This window comes from Siniperca chuatsi, linkage group LG14 (genome assembly GCF_020085105.1).
Source record: "Siniperca chuatsi isolate FFG_IHB_CAS linkage group LG14, ASM2008510v1, whole genome shotgun sequence".
NCBI lineage: Eukaryota > Metazoa > Chordata > Actinopteri > Centrarchiformes > Sinipercidae > Siniperca > Siniperca chuatsi.
Genome location: NC_058055.1, coordinates 192707 through 209774, shown reverse-complemented (window position 1 = coordinate 209774; position 17068 = coordinate 192707). Strand labels below are relative to the sequence as shown.

Genomic DNA, 17068 nt, shown 5'->3' with positions numbered 1-17068 from the left:
ACAAAGCAGGGACAGAAGAACTTTAATTATGGCAGAGGTATGAAAATAAAATGGATAAAAGTTGAAAGTCACATAAACGGTATGGACTATTTGTCAGAAGGTAATAAGGAGGTAGACGTGCTGGCGCAGACATGAACATACAGACTACACGTGCTAAAACTAGCCCTACCAGACTCGTGGAAGGTTTTAAAAGGAGATTGCATGAAGCCGGTTCGCAGTAGCATCCTGAGGGTCCCCGCCTTCGCCTCAGGCCTCCAAAGGGTCCCAGCCTTGATCTTTGTCATGGACCTTATGTGGTGAGCTCCGCACAAGGCCAGCCCTTGGTTCGTCCACCAGAGATCCTCAGCTCTACCCAGGTCCAGCCCCCGGGTCATCCGCCCGAGATCCTCAGCTCCGCACCAGGCCAGCCCCCGGATCGTCCACCCGAGGACCTTCATGAACTGAGAGTCATTTGGGTGTTTCTGTGGTCTCTCAAAAAAGGGTGGTAGATGTGTTTGTTGAGGCAGACCTGATGGGCCAGTCTACCTTTTGGCGGCCATGTTGAAATGAAAGTGTGTCGTATGCCTGGGACACCTAGTTACAAAAATTCAGAGGTGCACGACCAAGCTTTGTGACAGCTTGCGACTCTACGCGAATAGCAGAAACCATGAGCACCAAAGTATAATTCATTCAGATTTACTGCCATGGTAAACGAGAGAAAAAAAACTGGTGACTCCCTACCTTTGAAGTGGTCATAAAGTCCAAATATGTGTCCTTTCCTCGATTATTTATATTATTTTAGTCTGTAAGGGTCCACCAAACAAAATAATAAAAAAAATAATTTGCCATCTTGCTGACCAAGAGTTTTGTGAGAAAGGCCTGTCCTATCTAGGCAGGTTGAGTGTAGTGATTGAAGCGAATAAAAGCCAGGGCTATTAATTGAAATTTTATGGTATATTAGCCATCGTTACTACTAGCTGTTCTGACCAGCTAGAAGCCGGCGGGCGTGCCTCTGGTGGTTGACCAGCCGGTCAAGTAGTCTTCTAGCTACTTTAGCAGTGTTGCCAGGTTGGTTCAATAACGTCATTATTATTAGCCAGAAAAGAATGTGAATATTGAAAAAATAAAAATAAAAACGTCCCAGTTATGTCCATCCTAAAGTGGTGAGGTGGAAAATCGGCCAATCTGGCAACATTTATTGGTTGTAAATTTTTTTATTAAAATATTTTATTATAATATACCACACACCACTGATGTTAACATGCTAAAATATATCTGCATGACAGTGCACACATAACGATGGTTCAAAGACCCAGATTTGAGAGATATTTGACTGCTTTGACCTAAATGATCTAGAGTATGTTTCTTCGCTATTACTGGAGCTCAAAGACATGCAAGTGTGCTGTTATTGACCTAACCCTGCGACTAAACAAACATACTGCTCTCAGAAAGCTCATTGGAGGGAATCATTTCCTCGGGCAGCTTGAGTCCTCAAAACAGTCTGGGGAAATATTGAAGGGGGGGTAGGTTTGGCAAAGAGCAAAACACGATTACCCATCTGCCAGAGCAGCAGATGTTGTGATAAATTGCAACTTTCAAATGTTGACTTTTTATAACCCAGCTGGATGTACTGATGAGGAGGCTTTCCATATTTTTATGTCAAGAGACTGAAAAGCCGGCCTGTATGTTTTGAAGGACAAGTGTTTTCCCGATGTGTGTTGTGACAAGGTGCCATTCAAAGTGTTCAACCAAACCACAAAATAACCACTGTGGGGGGTTTCCGTGTTTGTCCACATGGACAAGACTTACAGAATCTCACGAAAAACTAAAATAATAGAGCATTTTATCAAACATCTGTCCAACAAGACTTGTAATGGCAAGAACAAATGTACTGCATGATTGTATAACATAGACATGACTCTCTGATATAACATATATATGTCTCTTTTGTGTATCAGGCACATAACTGTTTGACGTCAATACTTGATCTGTGTATGACTGATTGGACTGCGTGATGAGAACAATTCATTGATAATGATGATATGGAATTACAAAACAGGCTATTGACTGTTGTGTCCAGACTTCAGGGACACTCGTCTCCCCGAGCTGAGGAACCTGACCCTGAAAACTAGATAAATAACTGACGCTCCTTTCCCTCTGTACTCATTAAGAGCAGATTATATGGATGTATGTGCTGCTGTGAGTACGTCTGCAGACGTTTGAAGTAAACCTACAGAAAGACAAGTGGTTGCCTTGAGTGTTTCTTTATTCCACAGAATTACCACTACAATTAAGTACCACGACTGAAATAAACCCAGGAGAACAGGAAAATATTGAGGAAAGACCTGCATGTCAGTCAACCTGTGGAAACAATCCCCTAGTTTAAAGATTAAGATATTTCCTTTTGCAGTTGCATCATGAATCATGTCTTACATCATCATGGTGATTATTGAGATTGTCTGTATACAAACAATGACTACATATACAGTATGTTAAAAAAATTACATCAAGAAAAGACATCAGTGATTTGTGAATGTCTTCACTGAAATGTTATAGTAACATGAAGTCCTATAGTACAGTATTAACATGACAAACAAAATGGGGACCCAGTGTAAAAAAAAAAAAAAAAAAAAAAAAAATACTGCATAGCCCACTAGGGGTCAAAACTCCACAAGGCACGTTTTTAAGACTTTTTAGACAGTTCATCCAACCTGAATAAAGTCTTTTTATTTTAGTTTTTGGGAGTTTCAGCTAACTAAAACACAGCTAGTTTTAACATGCACTTAATGGGACTCGGTGTTTATGGTTACCAATGCTAGGTCAGATTTTTACCCCAAAAATAATTTTGTCAATGCCCTCTTTACCAGCTTATTTGACATCCTATTTCACAGGTGATGCAAACACTTTCATGAATGCATGTCCTAATGAAATGGCACATGTGCAGTACTGTACATTAATGTTTGACTCATGTAGAGGACTCCTTTATTATATTAATCTTTTCTGATTAAATCAGACAACAGTCAGTAAATTAGATATTACCTGACAGATCCCTGTTAACACCCAGGGCCATGCCATCACGCAGCCAGAGCACCATGCCATGGTAGCCAGGGATGGAGCAGGGCAGGGTGACCGGCTGGCCTGACACCACCATCAAGTCTGTAGGTTGTTGGGTGAACACAGCAGAGCTCCCTGGAAGGACAAAAAGAGTAAACTGATTAGTCCAACTTACAATAAACTCCAAATGACACAAACGGAAAATGAGCAAGCAAATAGTAAACTCAAATCTAATCAGCAAAAACACAATACAAACTCACGCACTTGATGAAAAAGACACAAAACAATGTCCCTTCAGTATGTGCAACTCTACCATGCCATAACAATGATTTCAAATAAGGCAAATTAGTCCACATAAAGCTGCACAGAAAATAGTAGCAAATACATTTTTACAGTATATGTATTTCATATCCTCACACCCTTACGCATTAAGTGTTAAAATACTACATTGTTCTAACTTTTTAATCTGGAGCTCTGTGATGATCATCCCCATGTGGCGCATAAATCAAACTAAATATGTAGGCAGAGATGTAACGCAAGATAAACCCAAGTATTGGTCAAATTGAAATTTTGAGGAGATCGTCAAAGATCACAAAGATCATGAATGTCTGCACCAAATTGCGTGGTAATCCATCCAACAGTTGTCAACACAACAAAAGTCAACAAATGGTTTTTAGTCCTGAACCATCCCTTAGTTATGCTGCTATAGGCCTAGACTGCCGGGAGACTTCCCTTGATGTGCCTCTTTCCTCTCTCCTTCTCTCCCTCTCCATCTGTATGCATTTTTATCCCATTACTGCATGTTACTAACTCAACATCTTCTCTCTCCCGTAGTTTTGTGCTTTCTTGTTTCTCTCCTCTCTCCTTCTGTGGCATTCAGCAGGTATTTCTGCCTCCGGAGCTGCAGAGACTGGATCTGTGGTTGTGGGCCACCTGCTGCCCCCTTGTTCCTGCTCGACAACTGCTACTATAGTTGTTGTTATTGGCTCTGTTACTGATGCTGACATTTATTTTCCTATAGCTGTCATTCCTATTATTACTAATTTATTAATATCAACACTACAATTACCATTCTACTATTTAAAAAAAAAGTGCCTTTAAAGGATGTATTTGCCCTATAACACATCTGAATTTGTGTTTTCATTCATACATTTGTGCAAGCTGCTTGCAAGATGCTTGCTGCTTACGCATTGCAGATGAGTCTCTGTTAACCTCAGTTGCGAGATGTTTTGTTTTGTAGCATGGTTAGCAAATTAGCCAAAAGGCCAAAAAAATCAACACTGCTGAGACCAATGCTAATATGTGACATGTACTTGCCATCTCTTATTTAATGCTAACGTTCTGTGTTAACTTCGATTCAATGCAATTCAATTTTATTTATATAGCGCCAATTCATAACAGAAGTTGTCTCATTGCACTTTTCCTATAAAGCAGGTCTAGACCGTACTCTTCAAACAACTTAACTTCAAGTGTAGGAAATTACAATGGTTAAAGGGGCACCAAATTGTGTAGGTCAGGCAATCAATTAATGGCTATCAGAATTATCAAAGATAATAATAAAAAATTACTTTAATTAATAAAGTTCCTCGGGGCACCATTCTTAAAGAAGAGAAATGATAGCCAATCAGTTGATCAAGTCTCATAAAATATGCTAAACTATCAGTTTGGAACTCTGATTAATAATTAAATTAATAACTATAACCAAAATTAACATCAGTAGCTAGTAGATTGAAGGATTTGGAGTTAAACATACAAGAGGTTGGCAAAATTCAATCTTATGCAATATTAAAGAAACCAGCATAATTATCCAAGCATATATTAAAAGATAATAAAAGCAAGAACACGCTATGAAATCTAACTAAAATGCACTAAACTAAAGAACAAAAGACATGTCTGTGAGAGAGAGAGTGTGTGTGCGTGTGTGTTTCTGCGTGCACGCTTGTTGTTGTTTGTACAGTATGTAAGTCTTGTGTGTACGAGCATGAAAACACGTGGTCAGACAAAAAGGAAAGTACAGTGAAGCGGGAGATTTAAAGTTCCTCTCTGCCATGTGTGATTGTGTTTAATGCCAAATTAGAGGTGTATGTGTATGTGATCTGTGTCGCATAACGGCGCCAAGTTAAAAGGAGTTAGTTAGCATGCAAAGACTCTGTGTCTGTGTCTGTGTGGAGCATAACGTTACTAACATCAATTTAGCAGTGGCTGAGAATTATGTTTACAGTAATAACCTCACATTAACATGGAGATGATCACATCAAACATTCCTGTGCTTAGCCAAGTACACTGTTAAGCTATGTGAAGCTCTATAACAGCTCCATACAGTTACATAACCAGTCCATGGGAGGGAAAAAACAGGTTGCATGGCATGCTGCTCCATCAGCTGGCGAGTCCGTTGTGTGGATTAGCAAGGCTGGGAAGAATTGTGTCCGTTTGCAGGTCGCAGGAAATGATCGCTTACTAGTTGCTCCGGTTGCTTGTTTAAGTTAGCTGGCTGACTGTGCGCCACTAATTAAACTTGGTTGCAGGACAGAGTGACAGAGAGTTCGGTTTGGTGTTTCTGCTCCGAGGAGAGTACACGGCAGTGGCAGCTTCTGCTGTCGGCAGCCGATGAAAGTGGAAAGAGGGAGAACACCAGCTGTGCTGCAGTTTTGTTACCTGGTAATATCACAGGTCACAAGTCAGACTGGCCAATGGTAACAGGAAGCTGGGTCCAGGGACAGAGTTCACAAACAGCTGCGAAGTCTGAAAGTCTGAAACTGAGTGCTTAGTTAGCACTTTACTAGACATGATCAATCTGTCTTTTGTACATAGCTCTTTATGTTAATAAAGTCCTTTGAAGTAGCTGTAATTAAATCTCTTAAAAAGTCCACTCTTGATCCAGGGGTTTTAACCAACTATAGACCTATATCTAACCTTCCCTTTCTCTCTAAGATCCTTGAGAAAGCAGTTGCCAATCAGTTGTGTCACTTTCTACATAACAATAGTTTATTTGAGGACTTTCAGTCAGGATTTTGAGTGCATCATAGCACAGAGACAGCACTGGTGAGAACTACAAATGACCTTCTAATTGCACCAGACAAAGGAATTGTCCTGTACTTGTCTTGTTAGATCTTAGTGCTGCATTCGACACCATTGACCCTCACATCCTATTACAGAGACTGGAACATTTAATTGGTATTAAAGGTACCGCACTAAGCTGGTTTAAATCCTATCTATCAGATCAATCTCAGTTTGTACATGTTAATGAATCCTCCAAGCATGGCAAAGTTAGTCACGGAGATCCACAAGGTTTTGTGCTTGGACCAATTTTATTCACCTTATATATGCTTCCTTTAGGCAATATTATTAGGAAAGACTCCATAAACATTCATTGTTATGCAGATGATACCCAATTATATCTATCGATTAAACCAGATGAAACCAGTCAGTTAGCTAAATTTTAAGCATGCCTAAAAGCTAGAATGTGGGACTTTTACATATAAATAAACATCCGTTTGCCCTTGCCAAATTAGTTAATATACAATGCTGATTAAGCCTATCAATGGCAGGTAAATCTCTCTGTATTTTATGACAACCAGCAATGATTGGTTTGCCAGAGTGGAAGCGGGAAGCAACCCAGCTCCGTGATCTGCCATTGCTGTAAAAAAAAAAAAAAAAAGTCCATTAGAGAGAATGTTTATTGAGAATTGTTTGTTTATTATGATTGTATAGTTTGTGTTAATATGCTTTGGCAATGTTGTGTTGTATGCAGTCATGCTAAGAGCCATTTGAACTGAAATTGAACAGAGATGTAGCAACTCTCTCTCTACATGGCTCTGGAGTAAAACCTAAGGAAGCATCCAAATAAAGTTTCTGAACACGAGCCTGGGGCGAGCTCACTGTAGGCATACATCATAAACACGCGTCAGTGTTTGTGTCATTACTCTCACTGCCAGAAAGGGGAGACAAAAGTTCTGCGATCCAGCTGTAACACTAGAAGTGCCAGAATTCCACAACTACTAGAATTCCCGTAAGTGATCATTTTGACCGCTAGATTCCAAACTCTATATTCTCTAGTGATAAATACCTAAATGGGAGATTAATGCATTTGATGTGTTAGGATATCTTTTAAAAAACCAAATAACACCAAAATGTACATTTAAAAAAGTTTAATTATACATTTATCAATATTCACATCATCGGATATAGTAATTATTGGATAAGCTAAATTCACACCAGTATTTTTCCGTATTTAGTCAGCATAACTCAGAACAAGATAATTAAAAGGATCTATTTGATTCTGAAAAAGTTTGTTTTAACATTTATAACACAGAAAATAATCGTAAAAGCTGGAAACAAGCAGATCTAATGTTTAAAAAAAAGAGTCACCAATGAAGTTGAGAACCATAAAACAATTAGGCTACTAATTTTATATTAACTAATTACATCAATAGCATGTTTGGCTATTTAAGCTTCACAGTCAATGCAAGTGACCTCTGTTCTCTGTGCACAATTTACACATGCGGGTTTGCATTTGCAGCAGGTGTCGGGTGTTTTATTTTGTTTGCAGCTTCTCCAAACCTGGCACTGCCTCCGTTTTGATGTCTGCTGCGGTGGTTGCTTCTGCTGCTGACTGGAACCTTGTGCCAACTGCCATGCTGCCCACTTTCCCTCAATGAACTCTGCTCTCAGCTCCTGCTGGTGCACTACTTGAGGATGTGGGCATTGATTCCAGCCAGGTTGAGGATGTTGGACAGTCACTGGCCATCTACGTGTAACGCCTTTCACAGAGTACGCCCTTGCCATCTGATCCAGGACATCCACGCCATATTTGGTGTGATTATAATATGTGACCGACTCCGGTATATGGACCCAAATGCAGATGACTAGGAAGCGGTATGAAGTGAAGTACCCAGATGGCTACAGTGTTTTTTGAGGTTGATGGTTTACAGGCAGGTACAGGCAGACCGACCGGTAGGCAGACCGTGCAACAAACAGGCAAAAGGCAGATAGGTTACCGACTCGTAGTGGTGGAAGCAGGGAAGTGAGTCCAAGGTGGCAAAACAGTTCAAATAGGGAGCAGGCAAGTTACAAAATCCAGGATCCAGCCAAGGTCCAAGGGAGACAAAGAATCCAAAAACAGAACTCACGGTAAAACTGTCGGGGAATTGGGTACAGGAACCAGGTACAACAAAAATGCACTAAACGGAGACACATACACAATGTCACAAGCCAGGAACAAAACTCACGAAATGAGCAACATCAGGTAAGCATCACATCAGACAGTAGAAACACCATGTGTAACAACAATGACCCAACACTGAACAAAGACAGAGACACCGACTAAATACCCTAGGGGAGGTGAAACAACGAGACACAGGTATTAAAGGAGACACAAACAATCAAGGAAGGACCAACAATCAAAACTGGAGGGAAAACAAAGACAGGAAGTAAAAACCACAAGATACACCAGGGAAGGAACACACTACAAAATAAAACAGGAAGTGACAACACCTAAACTACCACACATTCAGCATGTATTTTGAACTGACTTCCGCAGCCAGCCAAAATTTGATTCCAAATTTATCAGCCTTATTTCCCATGTACTGGATAAATCTGCACCGGGCCTTGGTGGGGAACAGCTGCTCATCAACGGTTATGTTGGCACCAGGCTTGTAGCAGACTATGCTGTTCTGAACAAACTTATTCCAAGTGGTCGATACCAGGGCAAACTTGTCATCCTGCAGACGCAAACGTCGGGTCTCTTTTTTGTCGAACCGCAAGAATTTCATTATCTCCCTGAAGCGATTTCTGGCCATGGTTTCCTTGAAACTGGGCCATCTTGAAACTATTAGGTCAGTTTCAGGTGAAACTAGCTCTTAACAGATACTCAGGCAGATTCCCTCCTGAGGGCAGGGCTTATGTAACTCAGATTAGCTTAAATTTCCAGTTCCCGTCCAATTTTTTTTCACAATTGAGAATGACTTCCGGATGGGAGCCGAAACGTCTTGATTCTGAAAACAGTGTCCAGATGACTACGACTGAAACCTTTTCTACGATAGAACACTCCTGGACGAATGAGGGACTACACCGTCTTTAATTATTGTACTGATGCCAATTTAGTCTAATAATTTGTATTTGTAAGCAAACTAGCATATGCTAATAGAACTTGAGACCACTAGCGACGTTTCTTTGACAGTAGTTCCTATTTGTACAACAAACTGCGCGAAAGATAGAACAATAGAATAGCGTGAAATTCAGTGCAATATGACCGTGTATGGCTGAAATAGGTAGAAATGATCATATTTTCTTTGCCTTTTGTGTAATTTATATGAAACCCATTGTAAATAAAAATACAGACACTTTTAGGAAAAGTCACGTACCAGCAGGATTGTATTTTTTTATTCAACAAAGTTATTGCACATATAAATTTCAAAACGGTCAAAATGACCGTCATGGCCGTTCTAGTGTTAAGGACATAAAAACCTGGATGACCTGCAATTTTCTGATGTTAAACTCAGACAAAACTGAAGTTATTGTACTTGGCCCCAAATACCTCATACACACATTATCTAAAGATATAGTTACTCTAGATGGCATTACCCTGGCCTCCAGCACCACCGTAAGGAACCTTGGAGTTGTTTTTGATTCAATTCAATTTTTTTTATATAGCACCAATTCATAATTCATAAGTTATCTCATTGTGCTTTTCCTATAGAGCAGGTCTAGACCGTACTCTTTATAATATTATTTTTTTATTACATACTATATATTTATTAATGCAACCGCAAGGGGGCACAAGCCAGTGTCTTCTTGTGCCAGTCCCAAGTCTGGATAAATGCAGAGGGTTGTGTCAGGAAGGGCATCCGACATAAAACACATGCCAAATTAAAAATGTGAATCGTGAAAATGACTTCCATACCGAATCGGTCGGGGCCCGGGTTAACAACGACCGCCACCGGTGCTGTTGACCTACAGGGTACCGGTGGAAATTGGACTACTGTTGGTTAAAGACGAAGAAGGAGAGGAGGAAGGTGTGTTCGTAGGCAGAGAGAGAAGAGGAAAGATAAGAATGTAGGACTGACAGTAGGGACTTTGAATGTTGGGACTATGACAGGGAAGGCTAGAGAGTTGATTGACATGATGCAGTGAAGGAAGGTGGGCATACTGTGTGTCCAGTAGACCAGGTGGAAAGATAGCAAGGCTAGAAGCTTAGGAGCAGGGTTCAAGTTGTTCTACCATGGGTCAGATAGGAAGAGAAATGGAGTAGGAGTTATCCTGAAAGAGGAGTTTGTGAGGAATGTTCTAGAGGTGAAGAGAGTATCAGACAGGTTGAGTCTGAAGCTGGTAATTGAAGGGGTGATGTTCAATGTTGTGAGTGGTTATGCCCCACAGGTAGGATGTGAGTTAGAAGAGAAGGAGAAATTCTGGAGTGAGTTAGATGAAGTGATGCAGAGCATCCCCAGAGGTGAGAGAGTGGTGATTGGTGCAGATTTCAATGGGCATGTAGGTGAAGGGAACAGAGGTGATGAGAATGTGATGGGCAGGTTTGGTCTTCAGGACAGGAACGCAGAAGGACAGATGGTGGTAGACTTTGCAAAGAGGATGGAAATGGCTGTAGTGAACACTTTCTTCCAGAAGAGACAGGAACATAGGGTGACATATAAGAGCGGAGGTAGAAGCACTCAGGTGGACTACATCTTGTGTAGACGTGGTAATCTGAAAGAGACCAGTGACTGTAAAGTAGTGGTAGGGAAGAGTGTGGATAGACAACATAGGATGGTAGTGTGTAAAATGACTCTGGTGGTGAGGAAGATGAAGAGGACAATGGCAGAGCAGAGGACGAAGTGGTGGAAGTTGAAAAAGGAAGAATGTCGTGTAGTTTTCAGGGAGGAGCTAAGACAGACTCTTGATCAGGAAGTGCTCCCACAAGACTGGACCACTACAGCTAATGTGATCAGGGAGACAGGTAGGAGGGTACTCGGTGTGTCATCTGGAAAGAGGAAAGTGGACAAGGAGACTTGGTGGTGGAACGAGGAAGTGCAGGAGTGTATACAGAGAAAGAGGTTAGCTAAGAAGAAGTGGGACGCTGAGAGGACTGAAGAGAGTAGACAGGAGTACAGGGAGATGCAGCGTAAGGTGAAGGTAGAGGTGGCAAAGGCCAAACAAAGAGCATATGAGGACTTGTATGCTAGGCTGGACACTAAAGAGGGAGAGGTGCATTTGTACAGGTTGGCCAGACAAAGAGATAGAGATGTGCAGCAGGATAGGGTGATTAAAGATAAGGGTGGAAATGTATTGACAGGTGCCGGGAGTGTGATGGGAAGATGGAAGGAGTACTTTGAAGAGTTGATGAATGAGGAAAATGAAAGGGAACGAAGAGTAGAAGCATTTGAGAGAGCATTTGTGAGCAGCAATATGGTTTCATGCCTAGAAAGAGTACAACAGATGCAGTATTTGCATTGAGGATGCTGATTGAGAAGTACAGAGAAGGTCATAGGGAGTTGCATTGTGTCTTCGTAGATTTAGAGATAGCGGATGACAGGGTGCAGAGAGAGGAGCTGTGGAATTGTATGAGGAAGTCTGGAGTGGCAGAGAAGTATGTTAGAGTGGTGCAGGACATGTATGAGAGCTGTAAGACCGTGGTGAGGTGTGCTGTAGGTGTGACAGAGGAGTTCAAGGTGGAGGTGGGTCTGCATCAAGGATCGGCTCTGAGCCCCTTCTTGTTTGCTCTGGTGATAGACAGGCTGACAGATGAGGTTAGACAGGAATCTCCATGGACTATGATGTTTGCGGATGACATTGTAATTTGTAGTGAGAGCAGGGAGCAGGTGGAGGAAAATCTAGAGAGATGTAGGTCTGCTCTGGAAATCAGAGGAATGAAGCTTAGCCGCAGTAAGACAATACATGTGTGTCAATGAGAGGGACCCAGGTGGAACGGTGAGGTTACAGGGAGCAGAGGTAAAGAAGGTGCAGGACTTTAAGTATGTATGGTTAACAGTTCAGAGCAATGGAGACTGTGGAAAAGAGGTGAAGAGGCGAGTGCAAGCAGGTTGGAACGGGTGGAGAAAAGTGTCAGGTGTGTTGTGTGATAAAAGAGTATCAGCAAGAATGAAAGGAAAGGTGTTCAAGACGGTGGTGAGACCAGCGATGTTGTACAGCTTAGAGACAGTGGCACTGAAGAAAAGACAAGAGGCAGAGCTGGAGGTAGCAGAGCTTAAGATGTTGAGGTTCTCTTTGGGAGTGACGAGGATGGACAGGATCAGGAATGAGTACATCAGAGGGACAGCTCATGTTAGATGTTTTGGAGATAAAGTCAGAGAGGCCAGACTGAGGTGGTTTGGACATGTTCAGAGGAGAGACTGTGAACATATTGGTAGAAGGATGCTGAGGTTGGAGCTGCCAGGCAGGAGGTCTACAGGAAGACCAAAGAGGAGATTTATGGATGTAGTGAGAGAGGACATGAAGATAATTGGTGTGAGTGAAGAGGATGCAGAGGACAGGGTTAGGTGGAGGCACATGATTCGCTGTGGCAACCCCTGAAAGGGAACAGCCGAAAGGAAATGAAGACATATTATATATTTATTATTATTATTAATTAATCAGGATTTGCCCTTTAACTCCCATATAAAACAAACTTCGAGGACTGCCTTTTTTCACTTACGTAACATTGCAAAAATCAGGATCAAGGATAATACAATTCAATAATGAGAAGAGAAAAAAACAGAGAAAAACAAATACAATTAAGTAAAATAAATAAATATATAAATGAATACAACAAGAAAATGGCAGTAAACAGTAAACGTGCTTTGCGCGCACCTGTGTGTGTGTGTGTGTGTGTGTGTGTGTGAGCTATGTCAGGAACTATTTGTCATATTTAGTGATGTTGTTTTAATCATGTGTCCCTCAGTTTGTGACATGCAGTCATATATTGTGCAGCTCAGTATGCTGCATGTCCCTCTCCTATTAGAATCTGTTGCTTTTCACTGTCATCTAGTTCTGTGAAGTTTGGGATTAACAAATCAAATTTCTTAAAATATTCCACTGTGATATCATTATATTTGTAACATTTTAAGAGGAAGTGCATCTCTGTCTCTACTTCTCCTGAAATGCAGTGACCACAGACTCTTTCCTCTGTTGGCAGCCATGACTTGTGTCATCCTTTCGCTATGGTGACACTGTGGTCAGGATCTGTCTGTGGTCACTGAGTCTGTATTTGTACTCTTTATAATATTAATTACAAAGACCCAACAAATCCCACCATGAGCAAGCATTTGGCAACAGTGGCAAGAAAAAACTTCCTTTAAGAGGCAGAAACCTTAGACAGAACCAGACTCAATGGTGGGTGACCATCCGCCGCTGCCATGTTAGGTGAGAGAGGGGTGGGGGGGGTTCTGGGGGAGAGGGGTGGGGGAGAGGGAGGCACAATGCAAATATCACCTAGAATTTTTTTTTTTTTAAATAGTAGAATTGTAGTGTTAATATTAATAAGTTAGTAATAATAGGAATGACAGCTATAGCAATAATAATGTCAGTATTAGTAACAGAGCCAATAACAACAACTGTAGTAGCAGTTATCGAGCAGGAACATGGTGGCAGCAGGTGGCCCACAACCACAGATCCAGTCTCTGCAGCTCCAGAGGCAGAAATACCTGCATAGGGACCAATGATGTTGTGAAACAACAGTCTGGAGTGCTGAAACAGGACTTTATTGATCTGTTGAACACAGTCAGCTCTCTGAATGCTGAGGTGTTTCTACCACCAGTCAGAAGAGGATTTGAGAGATACAACAGATTGTTTGCACTGAACAAATGGCTCTAAACTGCATGCACCCTCCATTCAGTGCACTTTATTGACAATTTCAACTTTTTCTGGGACCGCAGACATCTTTTTAATGCAGATGGACTTTGCCTTAACAAGTCAGGAGCAAAATTGTTCATGTCTAACCTCTTTTACTTCCTGTGTCAACCATCTGTTCCCTCTGCCAAGGAGAAAAGACAAGAGAAATCAAAACAGGAGGGAGATATAACCCAGCATGGCAGAAACCTTGAAGGAGAGCCAACATTGGCTTTAAGTCCTCAGCCAGTTTTGACACATTTTTTTTCACACAAATGTATCATTATTAAATGTCAGGTCTTTTGCAGGAAAATATTTTTAATCAATGATTTTATTATTGAGCACAATGCAATGTTTTTAACTGAAACTTGGTTAGACCAAGATAACAGTCCTGCTGTTCTTATCAAGGCTACCACTTTTTGCATAATAATCCTCTTGGCTTTTATTTTGATATAAAGAAAAGCAAGACAGGTGATCCGGAAGTAAAAGTAAATATGTCTTTCTTCAAAAGGAAAAACGAAAAAAGGAATTTGCAAAAAACTACATTGGAATGTTATTTGAATTTGGTCTTCTTGCTTTTTGTTTTTGGTTTAAACAACAAAAATGGAAAAACGTCTCTGTTGGTATTTCCATTTCTTCGTTTTTTGATTCAAATGAAAAAAACTCAAAACGTACATGGACTGTGGAGATAAATTGGACCCTAACAACAACTGAGGCATCTGTGTGAGCAATAATCTGAGTAAGGTTTTTTGCAGCATTATCAATGCCTTGATACTGGCCTTCCTTCTAGAACACAATGTCCTGAGTATAGGCAGTGCACTGCATGACTGACCACGTTTACACTCTACACACTAATTAATCATCACATACACCAAAAAACAAAAAAAACAAAAAAACAAAGGTGGTTCTATCCAAGGTTTCTGCCTGTTAAAAGGAAGCTTTTTTTGCCACTGTTGCCAAATGCTTGCTCATGGTGGGATTTGTTGGGTCTCTGTAAATAATATTATAAAGAGTGCGATGAGATAACTTCTGTTATGTATTGCCCCTATATAAATAAAATTGAATTGAATTGAATAGTACCCTATACACAATTTCTATGTATCTATCATAAATTTTAGCCATAGAAAAAACAGCCCTTTCAAGTATTCACTACATATATTATATGAGACTGGACAGACATGGATGTAAACTGTAACTTGACAATTGCCAATGTCACCCATTAAACATCGATTTCAAGCCGGCAAGTTGCATAGGTGCCTAGCACAAGGAGCGATTACACCAGTGTGGAAATTTCCTTCCAATTCTTGACGTAGAGAGTGTTGACAGCTTAGATGTGTGTAATTTAGAGATAAAAGACGGCAGAATGGTGTTTTGCTAAACAGGAGAGCCACTTGAAGCAGAAGTACTGATGTAACATCAGGTTTCCAGCTGTGTTCACTTTACTTATTGTTGTTCAAAGGTGATCCTCTTGAAGGTCTTGGGTGGAGCAGTAGATTGTGGTGAGGATGATTTAAGGTTATGAGGCCTGAGGGTGATTTAAGGTTATGAGGCCTGTGGATGTGGAGAGTTTACAAAGGAGAAAGTGAAAAAAAATATAGCCAGTCTGGGCAAAGTTGTCTGCTAGTTGTCAACTACTCATACTTGTGTGAATATGCTCAGAAATTTTAAGAGAAATCTTACAGTTTTTTACAATCGCTGTGACAGTGATTGTAAAAAACTGTAATTCAGCTACTCATCTCAAGATTAACATTACACTCAACATGATGTTTTCTTTCAATTTCCCAGCCATTGATGGGGGAATCAATTCTCTCATTGGCCCGTGAATTTACTGAAAGAGTCAAGAAGAGTGAAACCTGATTGATTTAGATGGCATATTTCATTTGGATAAACATGAGACAGTTACCGTGTAAGCTGGTGCAGTTACAGTTTTTTACAATCGCTATGACAGTTTTTTCAATACATTTAATAAGTTTCCTAAACTCTTAACATGGTTAGCACAACATCTGTCTTTGTAGGCTATACAATTAACACATTTCTTGTTGCTTTGATACAAAATGCATACAGTTAACACCAATTTAAAATGCTTGAACTTCTTTTACACACAAGCTCAACCAAGACCAAAACAATGTAATTTTATAGTCAAATTTACAAATGCTTTCACACTGTATGTCAGAACAGATAACATCATGTTCTAAACATAACATATATAGGCTAAAGTCCAAGTGAACAGCTGTTCATATTGTGAATTGAAACACAAATATATTCCCTGTATAGCTGATGATAGTGTTTGCAGTGTTTTGTTAGACATAGTGTATTGTGTTAGTTTATTATTGTATTTTGAAAATTAGTTTTGGGGTTTAGTTTACAATGTGTGATTTTGAGCATGAAATTAACCATTTTGCCAATTGTGTGTTTTAGGTGTGTTGGTGCGTTAAGAGTTTAGGAAAATTGTTAAATGTATCGAAAAAACTGTCATAGCGATTGTAAAAAACTGTAATGTATTGCTTATAGTTCAATTAAATTTTATTTATATAGCAGCAATTCATAACAGAAGTTATCTCATTGCACTTTTCCTAAAGAGCAGGTCTAGACCTGGGGGTGCCAAAATCAGAATGTCATTCATTATTTATTTTTTACAAGTTTTAGTTGACTGTCAAGTCTTCACGTGTTCACTTGGTTCCTAATATCTGAGACCCGACCTGAGGTAATTTAAGAAGTGTCCAAATTATAGCCCATCTAATTGTATTCAGGTAGGGTCCTGTTCTATTGGTCTCGGGTCAATGTGTCAATATGTCTAACACCCGAATGGATCTGAGTGGACTGATCCGATCACAGGAGAAAATGTTTTTTGAGCCAAAAAGAGTGTAAACTGTGAAATGCTTGTTAATTGGTTTCCAGTGTTGGTGTTTTCTCAGTTTGCATCTGTTCATGTCAAACTCATTTTGGATTGTATCTAATTATCCTCTGGTCTTTTTGATCTTGGTCTGACTGTTCTTGGGTTCCTTTTGGATAATTTCACTTTTTTGGAAAAAGAATTTATGCACGTTGGGTTTGGGCAGGTTTTCCACTGATCTGTTTCAGATTGGGTCAGAAGAAGACCTCTACTGTCAACACTATTGTACAAAATTAGCTTTTAATGGACAATTCCACTGACTTTATCTTTATGCCCATTAATATGAGCATGCTATTGTCAGATCACTCCTCTTTATCTCACCACTTT

General features: G+C 40.3%; 1 protein-coding gene across 5 annotated transcripts in view; it reads right to left on the bottom strand.

Moving 5' to 3' along the window:
- The window catches only part of LOC122888246 (kin of IRRE-like protein 3), a 301529-nt gene that overhangs the window by 162172 nt on the left and 122289 nt on the right, over window positions 1-17068 (bottom strand). For 4 of the 5 annotated variants that reach the window (XM_044222437.1, XM_044222434.1, XM_044222436.1 and 1 more), the window contains one exon: window positions 3019-3168. The exons of the other annotated variant lie outside the window; for it this stretch is intronic. In XM_044222437.1, the coding sequence (XP_044078372.1) occupies window positions 3019-3168 (150 nt within the window). Of the gene's footprint in view, window positions 1-3018; window positions 3169-17068 lie in introns of those variants that run through there. 5 annotated transcript variants of the gene reach the window in all.